The sequence below is a fragment of the Lygodium microphyllum genome, chromosome 14 (assembly GCF_053477565.2).
Source record: "Lygodium microphyllum isolate KBCC chromosome 14, Lygodium_microphyllum_v1.1.10, whole genome shotgun sequence".
NCBI lineage: Eukaryota > Viridiplantae > Streptophyta > Polypodiopsida > Schizaeales > Lygodiaceae > Lygodium > Lygodium microphyllum.
Window position 1 is genome coordinate 33,361,197 of NC_141148.1, and position 22,052 is coordinate 33,383,248.

General features: G+C 47.2%; 1 protein-coding gene and 1 long non-coding RNA gene across 8 annotated transcripts in view; one reads left to right on the forward strand and one right to left on the reverse strand.

Moving 5' to 3' along the window:
- LOC148025478 (uncharacterized) overlaps positions 1-22,052 on the forward strand; it is a 155,829-nt gene that overhangs the window by 53,241 nt on the left and 80,536 nt on the right. For 2 of the 4 annotated variants that reach the window (XM_087692630.1, XM_087692632.1), the window contains exon 6: positions 11,553-11,654. In XM_087692630.1, the coding sequence (XP_087548756.1) occupies positions 11,553-11,654 (102 nt within the window). The remainder of the gene's footprint in view (positions 1-11,552; positions 11,655-22,052) is intronic. The other 2 variants (XM_087692629.1, XM_087692631.1) reach the window with 1 other exon arrangement.
- The window catches only part of LOC148025479 (uncharacterized), a 90,524-nt gene continuing 80,507 nt past the window's right edge, over positions 12,036-22,052 (reverse strand). For all 4 annotated transcript variants that reach the window (XR_015693104.1, XR_015693102.1, XR_015693103.1 and 1 more), the window contains one exon: positions 12,036-13,428. This is a non-coding gene — a long non-coding RNA (uncharacterized LOC148025479). The remainder of the gene's footprint in view (positions 13,429-22,052) is intronic.

Below are 22,052 nucleotides of genomic sequence, written 5' to 3' on the forward strand. Positions count from 1 at the left end.
AAATCTAAAAGCTCTCGGACATGCCCGATGGACATCACTAAGTGCATTGGGAAGCCAAATTCCAATCTGCTTTCATTCAAGCATTTCACTAAGCTTGACATTAGTGTTTCTAAACACTAATCATTAATCATCTAATCATTTGCTTGCTGGGTATTCACTAAATCTAGTGAGTGTTATTTTGTCAACTTTCTCTTCTTATATTGTTGTAAGGTTATGTGTATAATTATAAACACATAGACCATCATATACTAGATTTGTATTGCATATCTTGAGTGACTTTGGTTCAAGTACACTAGTCAATGCAATCAAAAGGATGAGTGTCATTGTACTCTGCTCAGAATCATTAGCAACAACAAGCATTGAGATCATAGACCGACCTTGTCCAACACAAGCTTCATTCACTAAGCCATACCACAAGGAGGACCCTGAAGTCCAGTCTAGGTTTACCTCATTAAAACCTAAAAAGACTGTTGAACCTCGGAAGAAGATTGCACATAAGAAAGGACCACCACAGTCATACTTTGAACTATTACATTTGTATGATTTTCAGCCTTTCTCCTAATTACAACTTTGATTTCAATTGTTTGATTTACTTCTACATTCAGTGGCAAGTTTGTAAGGGAATAGACACTACCCTTGTCTTAACAAGTGGTAAGACCTTCCCAATGGCCACAACATATGCTAATGTCTGTCCTCAAATTCAAAAGTTTGATGGCAAAGATTTCCACCCATGGCAGGTACTTATAAAGTACAAAATGATGGAGAGAGGGTATTGGCCTCTCATTCAAGGCACTAGAGTTGTAAACTTTGCAAATCTGGTTGATGTAGAGGATGACCAACGTGCCCAAGCCATCATAATGTTACACTTAGATAAGTCCTTGATTCATCATGTTGATCAACTAAACACTGCTAAAGAAAAATGGGATGAGCTTGAAAAGCTCTATGGAGCTACTGGTAAAAATACTAAAATCTTCCTTAAAATTGAATTCTTTAGCTTGGAATATAGATCAGGAGAAGATTTGGGAAAATTCATCTCTCACATGAAGGGACCTATGGCACAGCTTGCCTCTGTACAAGCTCCAATACATCAAGAAGATGCTATTGCTATTCTCCTAAAAGCTGTAAAACAGGTGTTTCCTACTCTTGTAACTACTCTTACCAACATTCCAGACCCTACATTGGCAAGTACCATCCAATCCTGTTTGGATGAAGAAAAGAGAAATCACAAAGAAAGCAACAATAGTCAGGCATCTTCAACTTCCCGTGATCAAGTATTGGTACATACAGTTCTCACTAGATGTTCTTTCTGTAAGAAAAAATGACATCTTGTAAACAACTGTTGGAAGAAGTATCCTGAGAAAATGAAATGTAACAAATGCAATAAAACAGGGCATATCACTAGTAAATGTCCCAACACTCCTGATGTACCCAAAGAAATGGTGGCCAACTATGCCTCCAATCCATTTGAAGATCGATTGTTTTGACTCTTTAAATCATCTACCTAAAACACTCTTGTAAGCCTGATTTATAAAGGCATCCTGCGGGGGGAAGGGGGGGACATCTTACATGCCTTGTAATCCAATGCCACCCTGGCATTGAGGGGGGGTGTTAGAAGATAGGCATAGGAACCCACTGTAAGCAAGGGTGTATGAGGGCAGATGGGTGTGAATAGCCTTAGGGGTAGGGGAAATCCTAACCTTAGCTTGGAAGAGGCTATATAAATAGCCTATGGGTCACTATCAAACTTGAGATAGAGTATACCCAAGTTGTACCTTGAGCAACTTAATAAACAAGAATTTGTTCTTGTACTTTGAGCCTCTTTCTCCCTCTTGTGCACACATTCCAATGTTGCAACTTTGATTTTTTCCACAAACATATGGATGAAGGTGACTCTATGGATAATTTTTTGACACAAATCACAGATCTTAAGGAGTGATTGATTACTATAGATGAGATTTTTCCAGATAGTTCACTTGTGTAGATTGTTCTCAACGGTCTTTTTGATTCTTATCAAAGTTTTGCATCTACTCTTCATTTGATGAAGAAAGGCAATCCAAATGCTTTGTTATCTGATGAGTTGGTTTCTATTTTGCTGCAAGAAGAACAATCTAGGAAAAACATGTCCATTATGTATGTTGTAGAGACAAGCTTTTGTAGCTATTTGAAAAGGTAAAGGTAAAGCTTCATCTTCTACTCTAGTAAGCAGAAATATGCAAATGCTGCTTGAACAAAGAAGGTTGATAAGGATGAGAAGAAAAAAGAGAATTAGATGTTTAGCAGTTATTGTAAGGTAAAAGATCATGTCATTAAGGGCTATCCTAAATTGGTTGCGAAAGAACCTAAGAAGAAAGAGACTAGTATAGTGGTTCCAAATGCCTCTCCTTCTAAATTTACAAATGTTGTGTAGAACACAGAATGGATATTTAATGCGCAATGTAGTTATGACCCTTCTTTACATGGTTCTTGCACGTATGTTGTGGATTTAGATGTATGGTACTTTCATAGTGGTGTTACAAAGCATATTATGTCTCTATATAGTCCGTTCACTTCTCTTGGGTAGTACTTTGACATGTGCCAATAACTCCTCTTATCTTGTCAAAGGAGTTGGAACAATTGTGTTAACTACTACTAATGATGTACTTTCACACTTATGGATGGTTTGTATATACTAAAGATAAAAAAGACAGTGACAAGGAATGTCCATTATCTAACTTTCCATTCCAATCCCATTGGTTCTCCTCCTATTCACATTTCTTATTTTATTTCAGCTTCCTCTTATGTAAACAAAAAGTAGCGATTCTTGCTCCATTTTGTTTCCGTTCCATGTTTCCAAAATGTGTTTTAAGTACCTATGATAAAAAAGAATTTGATGTTAGTTTCTGTACTTGCCAAGATGTGGCTTGATTGTGAAGCTTGTTAATGATATATGTATAGTCCATGATCTCTCTTGTAGTGATATGATTATTGCATTTGGTTCACTATCTTGTGGACTATATAAGCTCAATAACTATGGGAAATGTGTGGAAGACATGCCATGTGTGTTTTGGTCATCTGAATTTAGCTAGTTTATTGCACGTGTAGAAATCTAATATAGTGTCTTCATTACCTATTCTTGAGGCACTTGGTAAACACAATTTCTGAAAGTTGTATATAAGGTAAAATGCAACGTGCTTCATTTCCACAAGATGATTTAGTGAGAGTTATTCGCAAACTATAGCTTGTACACAATGATGTTTGTGGTTCTATACAAACATCATCTTTTTGATAACTACTTGTGACTTTCATTGATGACTACTTTAGGCATGTATGGATATATGATTTAAAAGCTAGGTTCAAAGTGTCTTTGTGCTTCAAGTAGTTTTTTAGTATATCTGAAAATTTGTTAGGATCTAAGGTGGACACTCTTCATTTTGATTGAGGGGAGAATATATGTCCAAGGAATTTAATGCTCGACAGATGCAACTCGCAAGTTACTTGCCAGTTCACCATATGCGTCCACGAAGGGGGTCGTATGCATGGTCCCTTGGTACAATGGCTTTAGTGTGGAGGCATTTGCACTCCACAACAAGTTTCTTCGGCACCTGGTCACCCTTCTTTTCCCCGGCCTGGTAATAGAGTATCGCCAGTTGGTGGAAGACTTTGGACGGCTTTTCGTCACTGTCCTTCCCGCGTCTTTTGCGGATGCAGTGACAATAGCAGGCATCCCAATGGTACGGGTGGGAGTGAAAGAGGTTAAGAATATCCCATAGTTTCTAGAGATTGAGGCAAGTGGGCACTCCTTTAGGCAGCAGGTCATTGTGACGGGGCAGCCAAGGCAGTGCCTGCACTGCCACAACTTTGGGCATCAAGCAGCAGTTTGTACGAGTTTCGGAGCCAAGGCAACTTCGGCGACAGGCCTATAGGTGGATGATGACAGCTTCACACGGGTCCAGAGACGACAGAGAGGGAGACGGCAGGAGGTTCGTAGCCAGCTCCTCAGACCCAGCCTTGGTAGCACGGAGCAGGTGGGCGAGCGACGCCCCCTCAGCAGAGCACTCCATAGCCCCCTCCTACCTGCCCTACCCGGCAAGACCGTAGCCCCCCACATCCACCACTCACGCCATAGACTACCTCACCTGAGATCCCACAGCCCCCACACCCACATCCCATGCCCCCCCCTTCCACTCCCCCAGTTGACCTTGGCCCATAGCCCCCCCATTCCAGGGCCACTAGTCCCCCCCCCCCCCCTCCCCACACCCGCCATGCACCTCCATCCATCCCACCATCCCTTGATCCTTCTCCCCCCCACCACCTCCCCTACCGAGCACCCCCCCTGATCCGCACCCCATACATGTGTCTCTCCCCAGACCCACCCCCTCTTCTCCCGCAAGAGAGGTGATGAGTCATGCACGCCTACATCCTCCTCGCACCAACAGTCTTCCCCCTCCCATACAGCCACCAACTCATCGGCTCCTGTTGCCCGTTACACTTTCCCGAGACAGGCACAGCTGTTGCCACAAGAGTTCTTCCACAGTGGCCCATGGTCCTACCTAAGAGTTGCGAACCGCGGAGAGTTTCCACTACCTCTAGAGGTGGGGATCTTCGTGGTTTGTAAGTCAAGGAGGGGCAAGGTCCATCTACTAGCACCACCGAATGGACCAAACTACGCCTTTTTTCTTCAATCCTCTCACTCAGGGGAGTGGACGACTACAGAGATAGAGGAAGAGTTGAAGAGTTAGGTGGCGGACCACATCTCCCAGTGGATGAGAGAAGGACTAGCAATGTTTGCAAAGCAATGGCCTGGTTGCATGATGGACATTAATTGGTGGGCTGGTGTTGAGGTCCCACACTTGAGCATTATCTTTCGAACCCCTCCATAGTGGGGAGCTCCGAGAGACGTGATCGAGTGGCCCCTGGCACAGGCGGCCCGTTTCTACCAGTGTACAGAGTCACGACTCTCAACATGGCTGATAGATGCATTGATAGTACCACTTGGAACATCTATCACCCCTATGGTCTCGGCCGAGGGTCACCATGGGGGACTGGAGTTCGTCGTCCAGATCGGTGGCAAAGCGTACTTGCATGCCTCATAGCTTCTCCTTCTCATTAGCAACCTCCACACCGAACAAATGCCTATTCGATCAGTCAGGTTTCCCCATGAGCTTGCACCTTGCATCCTGGAATGTGAATAGTCTCCACTGTAGTGGGGCACGTGGTTCTAGGAAGTTGATTGTTCCGTTGGAGCTGCAGCCTGCCCTTGTCGGATGGATCGACATCTTACTTCTACAGGAGCACAAGCTCACCTCCACCCAGGCCCAACGGGCTGGGAAGGTACTTCCAGGCAGCTCGTACACTTACTGGGAGCATGCCATAGGCACCCATGGTAGGAGTGGAGGCGTGTACACCTCTATTGGCCCAAGTCTCACCGCCTGTGTACGAGACCATGGGATGATAGTGGCAAGGAGGGTGCTATGGATCAGATTGGATATTGGGGACTCGTGCCTAGAAGTCCTCAATGTCTATGCCCTTATGGAGGTTAGGGCATGCAGCAAGGTCTGGGTGGAGATCACGGATGGACTCCCAGAGGTGGACTCCTAGATCGTTGGAGGAGACTTCAACAACCTGGAGGCTTTGCAGGATGAGCAGGGCAGAGGCAGAAACTACTAGGGCATGGCTGGGGAGGAACAAGAGGCATGGGAGGTCTTTTTGCTAGCAGTAGGAGCACGCGATGCCTAGAGAGACCCTGCCTTCCACAGGAGGGAGAGGTCGTTGGACTTCTCTTGGCGATACAGGCGGCTAGGTGGAGTCCAGCTGGAGCGGTTGGACAGGTATTATGTGGGAGAGTGGGAAGACTCTTGTGGAGACTAAATTGAGCAATTGGCAGGCACCACCATGCCCGGTTCTCCTGACACTTGATCCCCCAGCATCCTTCCTAGACACACGAACCTATCGGATCCGCGACTCGATCTATAGGAGGGAGGAGGTGACGAGATAGATAGAGCATATTTGGACTAGAGAGTGGGACAGGAGGGACCGGATAGTAGAGGAGGTTTCTGAGGTTCTAGCTGGTCGAGCAAAATCTGCCAAGAGGTAGCCATACAGGCCAGGCAACAGAGCTGGGAGGAGGAGAGAGCACTCTGGCGGGACCTTGTAGCCACACAGAGAATATTACAGGAGGCACTAGGAGATCCCACCCTCCACGCACAGGAGATGCGTGCGCGAACACCATTGCTGGCCTAGAGGATAGGCGCTTGGAGTTCTCTTTCCGAACCTCAGCAGCCTTCTGGGTGGGGAAGGGGGACACGATGTGCAATGAGTTTTTCTAGGTGCACCAGCCTCGCACCGCAAAGGAAAGCAAATACGCAGCCTTTGAGATCAGTATGGGAGGACTTGTTCTAGCCTAGACGAGGTGATGGAGATTGCCACACCGACAATTACACACACCTTTTCTACCAGGAGACAGGTTCAGCTAATGAACAGAGATGTAGATAGTAGGTCTAGGATCACATCCCATCCCTCATCACAAAGGAGATGGGACGCTCCCTTCTAGCCTCCTTCACATAGAAGGAACTAGAGGAGGCTTTCCATACACAAGATGGGAAGAAATGCTCGGGAGAGGATGGCCTCTCTAAGTCCTTCTTCACTACCTATTGGGAAGTGGTAAAGGACCCTCTACTAATGGCCTTCCAGGAGATTTTCACTTCAGGATAGATGCAAGGGAGTCTTTCGGCATGCCTTATCAGTCTTCTCCCCAAAGGGGGAGACCGGTTGGAGCTTTCCCAGTGGAGACCAATCACCTTATTGTTAGTGGCCTATAAGGCACTGGCAAAGATGATTGGTAGGCGACTACACCCCGTGCTTCCAGACATCATCCATGACACACAGATGGGCTTTATCCAAGATCGGAGCATCCTAGGCAATGTATTTACCTTCTTTGAGGTGAGAGAGTGGGCTCAACACAGTGGGCAGAGACTGGCCGTACTACTCTTGGATTTTGAGAAAGCTTATGACAGGGTGGATTGGGATTTCCTAGAGGGCACCATGGTGAGGTTGGGATTCCCCCAAGTTTGGATTCGCAGGGTCTTCGCCCTTTACAGATTGGCCACTACCAGGGTTCTCATGGGCGGAAGGCGAGGGGAGGAGTTTTGGGTGGAGAGATCGGTTTGATAGGGTTGCTACCTAGCCCCATACATGTTTCTACTCTTTGCAGAGGTGATGTCTCACTTCCTCAGGTCACGTGTGAGCAGATTACGTGGCTTTTGATTTCCAGTGAGAGAGGAGACTGAGTTGTTAGACTTAGAGCATGCAGATGATACGGCACTCTACATAGAGGACGATGAGTTAATGTTGGAGAGAGTGAGGTTGGCTCTTGATGTGTTCTATTTTGCAGCGGGAGCGAAAATCAACTGGCGAAAGTGGGTTGGTTTCCTCACAGACCCGGACTCTAGTACGGAGTGGGGCGTCCACCTGGGATTTAGATGGGTGAGCAGAGGATAGACCGTCTGGTACCTAGGGTTTTAGGTGGGACTCGACATTACTCCTGCCCAACAGTTTCTTCCTGTCCTTGATTCTATTCGGAGGAAACTGACCTACTGGAGCACGGCTCGTCTCTTACTAGCCGACCGAGCCCTGGTGGTTCACCAGGTCCTCCTAGCAACGGCTTGGTACATAGCCTCGTGTTGGTGCTTCTCCTCATCATGCGTAGTGCAGCTTCGCCGCCTAGTGCGGAATCTCCTTTGGTTAGGGTCAGATGGTTCCAGGGGTTCCAGGGCCAAGCTGACGTGGACGACCATCATACGGCATCGGTTAGAGGGAGGGCTTGGAATCATAGATCCAAAGTATCAAAGTATGGCCCTCTTGGGCAAGCTAGTTGTCCACGGCCTCACACCAAGCGGACAGACCTGGAAGGTCTTATTGCAGGAGGATCTCCAGGATTGTAGACCGAGGCTTGGTGGTGAGTGGAGGCTATCCTTGAGATGGATCTTCACGTCATCCCAGATTACCCCCCCAGATCACCTTTCCTACACAGCTTACTCTGGTTGTGGCAAGGCCTCCATAAGGCCCTAATCCAGAGCCCCCCAGGCTGCCAGGAGGAGATACACCGTTAGTCGATGATCTGGAACCCTAGGTCAAAGATCGGATAGGGGCATAGATCGGCAAGCGCCCCCACATCTAGTGGGCTGGTTGGGAGGCCGGCTCGGCTCGTACCATTAGGACTTAGCGAGAGGTATATACGATAGTAGACGAGGAGGTGCTGCAGCGAGTATCAGGCTCCTAGAGAGAAGTGGAGTTGAGGAGAAGGGAGATAGATGCAACAATACCTCTAGAGTGGCTTGCTGCCCCGATACGAGAGCTGATAGAGCTCGGGGAGGTATGGGTAGCTAGGTTTTCACCAGTAGGTATCCCCCTATAGGTGGCAGGTAGAGTGGGCGGCGCCCCGCAGGGGATATTCTTCACCGTTTAGGAGGGAGGGCATTTGGCCCTTGACAGAGGATAGCAGGATGAGGGGATAGCCGCCCTTTCGTGGAGGAGGATTTGGATGGTGGGCCTTCAGGGGAAGACATGACGACTGGACCCCTATGTTTTATGGAAGGAGCTCAAGGAGTGGCGCCTTTGAATCTGGGAGGGCAGACCACTCTCATACTATAGGTCCCATTCAATTGATTGATCACTAACTATGAGTTGCCTTTTACCAATAATCGATGAATACCACCACATCTAGCTAGATTTAACCCCATGATCAAGGCCTTGTATTTTACCATGTTATTCGTAAAAGGAGTGCCTAAATACACTCCCATCTTTAAAATCACTCGACAACAGGGATATTTAATAACAACCCCAACACTCGCATGCTTAGCAGATCCTCGAGAAGTTCCATCAAAATATAATGTATAAACCTAGGCTTCATTGATATAACCTGCTATGGCAATCAACTTACTCATACTCATAATGATTAAGATCTAATCGAGAGAGAGGATATAGAATAGGTACAATCCCTCCTTCCTCATTGAACTCAATAGGGATGCTAGCAAGAATCCTATGATAGTGGTAGCAATAGACATTAATATCTCACGTAAAAGATCCATCTTGCCACTCAACAATGTAATAACCTTTACTCCACCAAATCACTTTGCCTTGGTGATAACGCTGCTCTAAATATGGATGCTCAAGATAAGAAATGACTTTTTCTATCCAACAGTCTTAGTACCCTCCGAGTTTAAGATGAATCTTGAAGGACTTGCAAAGGCAAGTCCAATGTCAGTCCCTATACATAATAGGGCTTCAATTTATTGAAAGTTACTTTAGTTTTGAACTCCACTCCTTGCAAGTTTGTGTAAGGGTTGTAGAGCCATTCTTTCCTATACGAACAATTTTATAAGGACCATCCCATTTGGGTTTTAAATAGCTCATGATGGATATCATAATATAATACCAATTGACCCTTAGCAAATTTATACTTCTTAGCCCAAAGGTCATGCAACATTTTTATCTACTTCTTCTCTACTTCTTGATATAATAAGGTTTGTAATCAAATCTCATTAAGATGTGTAAGGAAAATGAATCTTTCTTACAATGCTTCCTCTTCACCCAAAGAAAGATTTAGAGGAAATCTTATTGTGAGCAGCTCAATCTCCAAAGGTAAAACACACTCTTTTCCATATACTAATTTAAAAGGGGTATGGCCTGTAGCTCTTTTGAATGTCGCATTATAACCCCAAACAGCCACATACATCTTCTTATCCCAATTACGCTTCCATTCAGATATAGTCTTGGATAAAATCCTCACAAGTTGCTTATTGATACTCTCTACTTGCCTATTAGCTTGTAAGTTGTAAGTTGTGGTCTTATTATGTTTAATCTTCACAACATCTATCAAAGTCTCAATCACTTTATTCAAAAAGTGTATCCCACAATTAGACATAAGCTTCTTAGATATGCCAAAATGGCAAACAATTTGCTTCAAAATAAAACACATTGTTTCCTTGGCGTCATCCTTCATTGTAGTGCGAGCTTCCGATCACTTTGTGAAATAGTTTGTTGCTACAATGATATAACACTTTGGTGTAGTCGACAAAAGATGTATAGTTCCAATGAAATCAATATCCCACTTCTCAAATGGTAGTATAGCCATGATAAGACTCAATGGGTGCTTCCTATTCTCCCTATTACCATGTCTTTGATATGTATCACATCTCTTAATAAATGTAAATGTACCTTGGAAAATGGATGACCACCTATATCCAACTCTCAAAGCTTTCTATGCAGTCAACCATCTAGTAAAGCGTCCTCCACAAGTGGAGTCATAACACTCTTCCAAAATAAATGGAACCTCATCAAGCATAACACATCGACGATAAAGATCCTTGATCCCTTGCCAATATAGTATTCCTATAATCAAGGCAAATTTCAAGGCTTGCGTTCTAATTTTTTTCTTTTCAACTTTCGACAAGGGAACTCCAGTCTCTCTTGTAGATAGATAGTGCATTATTGCAGCATACCAGGATGGAACAGAGGCTATATCAATTTTGAATAGACCCTCAAGGTCACTTTCTTCAGCCAAGACTTTCTTCAACTCCTCGAAATCCACAAGGCATTCAACAATGCCTTGCAACTTCAACACCTTACTCCTTATTTCATAATCAAACTCCTACAAAGTGATTAGCTACTTCGCTATGCAGTCAGGTGGTTACAACTTATTCAACAATAACATTAGTCCATCTGCCTTTGTATAAAATACTATCTTTTCATATAGACGCAGTTTCTCCATGTTGGTATAATTAATCTCGAATATCCTCAATTTGCAACTAGAAAATGCAATCGGATGGTACCACTTCTCCTTTCAAATCTGGGCTAAACAGTAGCTAATAGTATACACTGGCTCTCGTGATCTTCTCCTTAGAGAAGGATGCCAAGGGTGTTGTGCTCACATTTTCTGTAATGATTACCTTCTTCGGCTATTGGGATTTTCATCTAGTCAAGTGATGATAGAAGGCCAACTAGGGCAAAGGTTTCTTGGGGAACTATTATTCACTTGACTTTGGAGGAGAGACTTGGAATCATTGACCTAGATTGCTAGGTAGAGAGCACTACTTGTTAACCCTATTGTAAGAGGCCACCTTCTAGGTGAGGAGCCTTGAGAGAAGCTATTGCTCTGTATTATAGGGGCTTCAGAGGGGGAGAGCTGATGTAGGTTGTTTATGAGGAGGTAAGGATCAGGCTTTGTGCCTTGGCAAGATTGGGGTTTTTTCAATATTTATAAATTTTCAGATTCCAGAATATGTGATGTATAGTAAGATGATTGATAATAAAAAGTGGGTTATAAAAAGACTAATTAGGCGTGGTCATGTGGAGATGGTCATACAAAATGGCAGGATAGATTGATATACTTGTGGGAGCCCAAGATCCCATTACAGCTTTTGGACTGCCTCGAATAGATACTTTGCAGCTTGAATGTTCTTTTGTTTCATTTCTGTAAAATCTACAATAGAAACTCCAAGCCTGCTGTACTTTATTTAAGGTAACAGCACAGGAATGTGCTCTCATTCTTATGCAAAATATTTGGAAACTTTTAGCAGCCACTGGTCGGAAGAAAGCCAGATCCTGAATCATCACATTCTGCACCAATATGTGAGAGAATTTTGGAGATGCAGCAACGACTCGAACTGAGAAAAAGAGTATGGCTGTGAAAAAGTAAACAATCTGTGAAACTGTAATTTTTTCTGGTAATTTTGGTTAGATTTTGTTTGCTGTGAAATTATGTTATGATATTTGGTTTAATATACATTTACCAGCTACAGCTTGCTCTTTTTGTTTGGTCACCCTACATTGGTGAGGGACCAGGGTACTGTATTCTTTTGTGTGGATAAACAAGAGCAACAATGTACACTGGAGAATTGTCCTGTGTTAGATTTTCTGTTTCTCTTGTGCTAATTTTGTTGGTTATAACATAAGAGAAAGAATCAAGCTCTTAAAAAAGGAAAAGAGAAAACAGAAATCTAACAAGTGGTTAACTAGTCATAATTTTCCCTGCAAGAACAGGCTAAATACCCCTAAACATTACTATAGCATGCCCTTACAGACAATGCTAACAAAGACAGATACATTATGAGAGAAGATTCGGGAGATCCCTTGAAATTTTGTACAACATTTTCTCAAGTTTCCACAATGTCGCAATCCTTTATCAAAACAGTCTATGCATATTATTAACCTTCAAATTTTCTTGTCAAAGTTGTAAAAAATGTGAAAAATGCCTATGTAAGACTGATTAGCATCTCCAGCATTTGAGAACTATTTGGCAGAAATATCTAGCTCTGGCTTTAGCCTGCTTTATCTTGCAATTCAAGGTGCCATCTGCTCTTTCAGGTGGATAGGCCTTATATGAAGCTAGCTTGCTACCGCCCTCTAATCCCACGGTGATGTGCACATCTTGCACATCACTTCCATTTAAATGGTGCAGCCTCCTAGTTTCCCATCCAGCATATGTATTCGAAATTCCAAGACCATTGGAATGTGCTACCCTCCACCAGTAACCTCTGCTGCAGAAAAGCAACAATAGGTTGGATTCTAGTAAATCTTTTAGAAGCAAGTGATTCAGGGAGAAATCTTCAAGCGAAAATACTTAGCTCTCAACTTGTGTGAACTGCATATTCAAGAATAAGGTACCAAACATATTGCCATCTTCCCACAAGTAATTCAGAACCTTTGAGAGAGCATAACTATCATCTAACCATAGACTATCGCTTTGGAACTTCACATTGAGAATTTTGAACACTCATGACTCCACATATGCATAAGAGACATCCCAAGATTCTTCTTCTCATGCTTCCAAAAGAACCATCTCCCATAGTGCCCCTTCGAGAGTAACTAAGATGAACCAGCAGCTCATGAAGCTGCAGTCTTCCTTTTTATCGAGTCTATGGCCATGCAGACACTTGTTCATGTGTAAGCCTCCACTCATGGTTGGAAAAGTGGGCGAAATAGTTTTTGTTTTCAAAGATATTGCAGGGAATGGTATATGCATGGCGAGCAGTAGAAAATCCTCAACCAGCTCACCAGCTAATGTTCCAACACCTCCCCCATACCACAAGGAATGGCATATGCACGGCAAACAGTAGAAACTCTCAACCAGCTCACCAGCTCGTGTTCCAACACCTCCCCCATACCACAAGAAAACCTTTGCTTAGAATCCAAGAACCCTTATCATGGCCACTTTCATAGCCAGCAAGTCAGTGATAGGATTATCCTCGCACTCAAGACAAAGATTTAGCTGATCTTGGTGATTTCCAGAAGTCCTTGTATATCAACAGCATGGAGAATGGTTCTCAATAAATTTAAGCAAAACCTCAGCTCTTCTAGTCAAAAATTAAAAAACCCCTCTATTTGACCAACCGTAGGGTACTTCACATGTCCCATTGGGAGCCTAGCAAGCATTAAATCTCTCTAATGAACCTGCAGAGTGAAGAGGGATAAGTTTAGGGAACCCAAACCCACACAAGGATCCTGCCTCTCCCTCTCCCTCTCCCTCCACCACAAGCAATAAAACTATGACCTCAATTGGAACCTCACAACTTGAAGTTTGAAGAACAAAGTGTAGAGTGCAATGCTATAACCTATGAGTGGCATGTTAATTTCAAGTGGTTAAGTGAAGAATTAAAGGTCCATCTCACCACTTATTTTTTACCAGAGAAGAGTAAAAATTCCTATAACACGCTTCGGAGCAAAATATCCCAAGGAAAAAAGCCAAATACAAAGCATCCCTGCAAGGGGCTTCCATATCAAAAATTATATAACATGGGAAAGTCTATTACAAGGCTTGAGTGAATAGCCAGGTGGGAGGTCTATAATGCCAGACCATGTGGGTAAAGGGTGCCAGAATCCCATGTCCTAAAAAAAAAATCTCTCCTCTTCCCTCATCTCCCATTTCCACAAAGAGTATGCACAATCTTTGTCCAGATCATGGAGACAGTCTTTGCAATAGATATGTCCAAAAACTCAATAGCATGGCCACATCTAGCTATCCATGCTAGTTATGAGCTTCCACTTGTGACAATGCCCCTAAGACCATACTGTCTGTGAAAAATCTGGCATGAAAGTACTACTCAGAAGCTGCCTCGAGATGAGATAAGCCTAACACCCTTGTACATCCTCATACCCACAAGTTGGGCCTTTGTCAGTGACCCATGCAAGTGTCCCCTATGTAGCAATCATAGAATTTGTAGTGCCATGACACACCATCCTAAGGGCTCTCCTCCAGACCTCTTGAGTGCGTGGGCAATCCCATATGCAATGTCTCTGAGTCTCCTCATGCACCCCACATCTAGTGCAAGGAATAGGATCTCTACCATAGCCAAGCCATGTATCAACTGCTAAACTCTTGTGTGCAAAGAAAGAGTGAAATATTTCTTGGTCTAAAGTTGTCCTCCAATCTCCTCTAGAAGTCTGCAAGGAAAGTCTATGATATACCCTCCATAGTCCAATGCTCAGCTACAGCTGGTACCACTCTGATCCTGCTCATCTGTATTCTCCTCCCCAACCGAGTGGTATGGGCAAAAAAGGGCACATTGTGAGGCATCTCTGCAAATGTATCTCTCCATACCCACTCCGGAGGATCCCATTGAAGTCATGGCCTCCTCCTATATGCCCAATGTCTCCATCCATCTTCCATATAAGTTTGAGGGTTTGGGTCTAAGTACCAAGTCCTATCACAATGAGCACAACTCTAATCCTTTGTTGAGAGCAGCCTGTGAGCTCTAACTGATCCAGATTCTCTCGTCTAAGTCTACCATCCATGTCTATTGAAAAAATAAACACACTCTCTCAATAGGGTGCTACCCCTGCAAGAAGGATCTCTCCTCTGGTAAAGAGCCCTATCCTTGTCTAATCTATCATTGTGTCATTCCTCCATTCAAGGGGTACCACCTCCCTCACATCCTTGGGGTACCCGCATGTAACATCCAACATGGAAATTTCACAAACTATTACTCAACATACTCTCTGTTATGATTGTGCCCCCCCCCAATACCTCAAAGTCTTTGTCTTTGTATATGAGAAAGGCAAACCACTCCCCACTGTAGAAGCTACGTGTGCAGAGAACCTCCCCCAAGATAGGAGGGTCCTCTCTCCAATGGTGTGGCCTCTCTCTGTCTTGAGCCTACACATAGAGGGATAATGTGTCAGAGACAGCAGTAGCATGCTGCAATCACCTTGAAAATGCAGCAGCAGTTTTGATACTATGCAGGAGGGGTGGGACACCCTAGGCCGTCAACTGTGAATCGATGGCTTGAAGATGCACATAGAGATGGGTGGGACTGCACACATTATTGCTGGACAGCAAAACACACCAAACAGCTGATTGGAAAACCAAGGCAAAACACTAAAACATGGACTTGCGATGGGCTTTATTTGATGAACTGATGGTTTAGTGCAGCTGCACAATTAGACTCTTTCTCAAGCACATGATCATACACCCAAGATTTGTGAAGATATGCTAGGGTTTGCACTGAGAAAACACAAAATGTACGAACACGATGTGCTGTAAATGAATGAAAGAATCTATAATATGCTTAAGGGCAGAGCTATCCAATAGTTGGTGGCTCTCGTGGGAGTGGGCTGAGGTAGGTGTCGATGTATGTCGTCCACCGGAGATGGATCCTGAGTGCAACAGCCACTAGTCGAAGCAGAGTCTAATGAAAAGAAGTGTTGAAAAAAAAAAGACTTGGTAAAGATGATGGCAGCTGATCACCGGCCATAGTGGGGTGCTAGCCAATAGCATAGACCACATAGCAGCAGTCACCGGGGGCTGGGCAGCTAGTGTAAGAGGGCTGATATGGCCAAAACCTGCAAGACAAGGATGGGGCTGAATGGTGGGCAGCATGTCTATTTATAGATGTAGAAGGATCCTACCGTAAGTCATTTCACGCCACTTCAGGAGTTTAGTGGCACAAAGGCAGTAGGATGAAATTCGTTGGCATTGTTCACCATAGTCCTTGGAAACTCCAAAGCATTACCTTTCATATTGTGAGGTTGGGGTTCCCAATTGCTTTGAAGAAGAGGGACCTTGTGGAGTTGAGCTTGGGTTGAATCACTTTAGGGGACTTCTCTTGTCAATTAGTTAGACAGTAGCAGCAACTACTCTATGAGGTAGAGATGTGGGATACAGTCTGCCCAAGTTAGCAAGAACTCACACAGGTCTGTTTCTAGCTCACGCCCGTCACGTCGCAAGCGCCCCTCCCCCGCCACGTCTGATTACCCTCAAGCTTCGTCTGATCGCACCTGCCATGTCTAATCGCACCGCAAGATTCATCGCACTGAAGTAGCTGCCCCCCTGGTCTCGATGGCTCGCGATAGCCTCCGCCCCACCAATCCCCCTTTCCCCTCCGCCCCGATAGTTCCCCCCCCCCAAAATGGCTTCAGCCGCCATTTTCGCCTACCCCACCCTCCCAGCCATTCCATTTCCCCGCCCCCCCCCCCCCCCCCCAAAACTGCCAAAAACAGCAGCCCTGCCCCCCTCACCATTGTTCCCCCCACCCTCCAAGTTGCTCCCTCCCCTGCAGCAACTTTCCCCCTCATGTAGCATCGCAACATGATTGGTAGTTTCCTCAGAAGGGTCGTGCAATGGAAACCTCTGATTAGACACCGGCGCAATCAGCGAGTGCCCCCCAAACTGCCAAAAACAGCAGCCCTACCCCCCTCGCCATTGTTCACCCCACCCTCCAAGTTGCTCCCTCCCCTGCAGCAACTTTCCCCCTCAGGTAGCATCGCGACGTGATTGGTAGTTTCCTCAGAAGGGTTGTGTGATGGAAACCTCTGGTCAGACGCCAGCGCACTCAGCGAGTGCCCCCCAGTCAAGCACCTTGTGTGTCGTCCTCTTTGAGCAGCAGCTCTTAGCCATTCGAGCTAAGGAGCTGGAGCTAAAGCAAACAATGATTTATGGTTAGGTAGTAGGACATTCCCCAGCCAGGGCCCAGCTTCGGGACTAGCTTCACTCCATGTTGCGCAACGGCACAGCGCAGATCGTGGAGGTAATCCTAATGGGCCAAGGGATTTTCATGGTCAGGCTCAGTTCGACAAACGCAGCTCACGAGTTGCTTGCCAGTTCACCATATGCGTCCACGAAGGGAGTCATATACATGGTCCCTTGGTATAGTGGCTTTACTGTGGAGGCATTTGCACTCCACAACAGGTTTCTTCGGCACCTGGTCACCCTTCTTTTTCCCGGCCTGGCGATAGAGTATCGCCAGTTGGTGGAAGACTTTGGGCGGCTCTTCGGCACTATCCTTCCCACGTCCTTCGCGGATGCAGTGACAGTTGCACGAGTCCCAAAGGTACAGGTGGCAGTGAAAGAGGTCAAGAATATCCCACAGTTCCTAGAGATTGAGGCGGGTGGGCACTCCTTTAGGCAGCAAGTCATTGTGACAGGGCAGCCACGGTAGTGCTTGCACTGCCACGACTTTGGGCATCAGGCAACAAGTTGCACGGTTTTCGGAGCCAAGGTGGCTCCGCCGACAGGCCCGCAGGTGGACGCTGAGGGCTTCACACAAGTCCAGAGACGATAGAGAGAAAGACGGTAGGGGGGGCGAAGCCAGCGTCTCAAACCCAGCTCGGCAGCAGGGAGCAGGTGGGCGTGCGACGTCCCTTCGGCAGAGCACTCCATAGCCCCCCCTTGCCCGCCCCACCCGACAGGACTGCAGCCCCCCACATCCACCACCCGCGCCACAGACTACCTCTCCTACGTCCCCACAGCCCCCACACCCACCTCCCTCCACATCCCATGCCCCCCCCTCCCCCCACTGACCCTGGCCCACAACCCCCCATTTCCAGGGCCACTAGCCCCCCGTCATGTACCTCCGTCCATCCCACCATCCCTCAATCATCCTCCCCCCCACCACCACCCATATCGAGCACCCCCCCTTGATCCACACCCGGTTCAGGCGATCCCCCCCAGACCCACCCCCCCTCCTTTCACAGGAGGTGATGAGTCACACACGCCTACATCCTCTTCGCACCGCCAGTCCTTCCCCTCCCATACAGCCACCAACTCATCCACCCCTACCGCCCATCACACTTTCCCGAGACAGGCACACCTGTTGCCACAGGAGTTCTTCCGCAGGCCCATGGTCCTACTTGAGAGTTCCCACTACCTCCAGAGATGGGGATCTTCGTGGTTTGTAAGTCAAGGAGGGGCAAGGTCCATCTACTAGCACCACCGGATGGACCAAACTTCGCCGTTTTTCTTCAGTCCTCTCACTCAGGGGAGTGGACGACGACACAGATAGAGGAAGAGTTGAAGAGTCAGGTGGCGGACCACACCTCCCAAAGGATGGAAGAAGAAGGACTAGCATTGTTTGCACAGCAGTGGCCTGGTTGCATGATGGATATTAATTGGTGGACTGGTACCGAGGTCCCTCACCTGAGCATTATCTTTCGAGCCCCTCCACAGTGGAGAGCTTCGAGGGATGTGATCGAGTGGCCCCTAGCACAAGCGGCCCGTTTCTACCAGTGCACAGAGTCTTGACTCTTAGCATGGCTAATAGATGCATTGATAGTACCACCTCGAACTTCTATCACCCCTATGGTCGGCCGAGGGCCACCATGAGGGATTGGAGTTCGCTATCCAGACCGGCGGCAAAGCATACCTGCATGCCTCATAGCTCCTCCTCTTCATCAATAGCCTCCACACCGAACAGATGCATGCTTGGTTAGTCACATGTTTTCCCATGAGCTTACACCTTGCATCCTAGAATGTGAATAGCCTCCACTACAGTGGGGGACATGGTTCCAGGAAATAAATTGTTCGGCAAGAGTTGCAGCCTGCCCTTACCGGACGGATCGACATGTTACTTCTATAGAGCACAAGCTCACTCCCACGCAGACCCAACGGGTAGGGAAGATACTCCCAAGCAGCTTGCACACTTACTGGGAGCACGCCATAGGTGCCCACGGCAAAAGTGGAGGCGTATGCACCTCTATTGGTCCGAGTCTTACCGCTTGTGTATGAGACCATGGGATGATAGTGGCAAGGAGGGTGCTATGGATCAAATCGGATATTGGGGACTCGTGCCTTGGAGTCCTTAATATCTATGCCCCTATGGAGGTTAGGGCACGCAGCAGGTTCTGGGTGGAGATCGCGGAAGGACTCCTAGAGGTGGACTCTTGGATTGTTGGAGGAGACTTCAACAACCTGAAGGCTTTGGAAGATCAGCAGGGCAGAGGGAGAAACTACCAGGGCATGGCCGGGGAGGAGCAAGAGGCATGGGAGGTCTTTCTACTAGCAGTAGAAGCACACGATGCCTGGAGAGACCTTGCCTTCCACAGGAGGGAAAGGTCATTGGACTTCTCTTGGGGATACAGGCGGCTAGGTGGAGTTCTGCTGGAGTGGTTGGACAAGTTTTATGTGGGAGAGTGGGGAGGCTCTCAGGGAGACCGATTGGGCAATTGGCGGGCACCACATTGTCCGATCATTGCCCGGTTCTCCTAACACTAGATTCCCCAGCATCTACCCTAGATACACGATCTTGTCGGATCCCTGACTCGAGCTATAGAAGGGAGGAGGTGACGAGATAGATAGAGCAAATTTGGACCAAAGAGTGGGGCAGGAGGGGCCAAATCGCAAAGGAGGTTGCTGAGTTCCTAGCTGAGTCGAGTAGAATCTGCCAAGAGGCAGCCATACAGGCCAGGCAACAGAGCTGGGAGGAGGAGACAGCACTTTGGCGGGACCTTGCAGCCACGTAGAGATTATTATAGGAGGTACTAGGGGATCCCACTCTCCACGCATAGGAGGTGCGTGCGCGAGCAGCCATTACTAGCCTAGAGGACAAGTGCTCAGAGTTCTCTTTCTGCACCCCAACAGCTTTCTGGGCGCGGAAGGGGGATACGATGTGCAGGGAGTTTTTCTAGGTGCACTATCCTCGCACCTCAGGAGAGTAGATACGCAGCCTCCAAGATCAGTATGGGAGGACCTGTTCTAGCCCAGACAAGGTAATGGAGATTGCCACCGACTACTATAGTCGCCTCTTCCAATAGGAGACAACCTCAGTTAGAGGACAACGATGTAGACAGCAGGTCTGGGATAACATCCCGTCCCTCGTCACAAAGGAGATGGGACGCTTCCTCCTAGTCCCCCTTCATAGAGAAGGAACTAGAGGAGGCTTTCCATACACAGAACGCCTACTGATGGCCTTTCAGGAGATTTTCACTTCAGAACAGATGCTAGGGAGTCTTTCGGCAGGCCTTATCAGTCTTCTCCCCAAAGGGGGAGACCGGTTGGAGCTTTCCCAGTGGAGACCGATCACCTTATTGTGAGTGGCCTATAAGGCACTGGCAAAGATGATTGGTAGGCGACTACGCCCCTTGCTTCCAATCATCATCAATGACACACAGACAGGCTTTGTCCAGGATAGGAGCATCCTGGACAATGTATTCACCTTCTTTGAGGCGACAAAGCCCAGCACAGTGGTCAGAGACTGGCCGTACTACTCTTGGATTTTGAGAAAGCCTATGACAGGGTGAACTAGGATTTCCTAGAGGGCACCATGGTGAGGTATGGTTTCCCCCAGGCTTGGATTTCCGGGGTCTCTGCACTTTACAAATCGGCCACCAGCAGGGTTCTCATAGGAGGGACGCCAGGGTTGCCCCCTAGCCCCGTACCTGTTCCTTCTCTTTGCAGAGGCGATGTCTCACTTCCTCAAGTCACGTGTGAGCGGATTACGTGACCTCCGACTTCTAGTAAGAGAAGAGACTGAGTTGTTAGACTTAGAATATGCAGATGATACAATGCTCTACATAGAGGACGACGAGTTGATGCTGGAGAGAGTGCGGTTGGCTCTTGACGTGTTCTGTTCTGTAGCAAGAGCAAAAATCAACTAGCGAAAGTTGGTTGGTTTCCTCACAGACTCAGACTCTAGCACGGAGTGGGGCGTCCACCTGGGATTCAGATGGGTGAGCAAAGGACAAACCGTCTGGTACCTAGGGTTCCAGATGGGACTCGACATCACTCCCGCCCAGCAGTTTCTTCCATTCCTCGATTCTATTCGGAGGAAGCTGACCTACTGGAGCACAGCTCGCCTCTCACTAGCTGGCCGAGCCGCCCAGGTGGTTAACCAGGTCCTCCTAGCAATGGCCTGGTACATCGCCTCGTGTTGGTGCTTCTCCTCCTCTTATGTAATGCAGTTTCACCACCTAGTGCAACCGGAGACGCATTAAATGACTGCGTGACCAGTGAAGGAAGCCTCCATTGCTCATGAACAGCCCATAGAGGGGAGGGCTTGGGATCATAGACCCAGAGTATCAAAGTATGGCCCTCCTGGGCAAGCTAGTTGTACGTGGCCTCACACCGGGAGGGCAGACATGGAAGGTCCTATTGCAGGAGGGTTTTCATGACTGTAGACCGAGGCTTGGCGGTGAGTGGAGGCCATCCCTGAGATGGATCTTCACGTCAGCCCAGATCACCCTTCCTACGCAACTTGCTCCGTGTGTGGCAGGGCCTCCATAAGGCCCTAATCCAGAGCCCCCCAGGCTGCCAGGAGGAGATAGACCGTCAGCCACTGATTTGGAACCCCCAGGTCAGGGACCGGAAAGAGGCACAAATGGCGAGCGCCCCCACATCCAGTGGGCTAGTTGGGAGGCTGGCCCGGCTCGTACCATCAAGACATGGAGGAAGATGTACAGGATGGCGGACGAGGAGGTGCTGCAGCAAGTATCAAGTTGCCAACGAGGAGTGAAGTTGAGGAGAAGGGAGATAGACTCAGCAATACCTCAGGAGTGGCTTGCTCCCCCAATACGAGAGCCGATAGAGCCCGGGGAGGTATGGGCCACTAGGTTTTCACCAACAGGCATTCCCTTACAAGTGGCAGGAAGAGTGGGTGGCGCTCCACCTGGGACCTTTTTCACAGTGCAGGAGGGGGGCATCTGGCTCTTGACAGAGGGCAACAGGATGAGGGGATAGCTGTCCTTTCATGGAAGAGGATCCGGGTGGTTGGCCTTCAAGGGAAGACATGGCGGCTGGACCCTTTGGTCTTTTAGGAACTCAGGGAGTGGCGCCTCTGGATCTGGGAAGGAAGGCTACTTGATGAGCT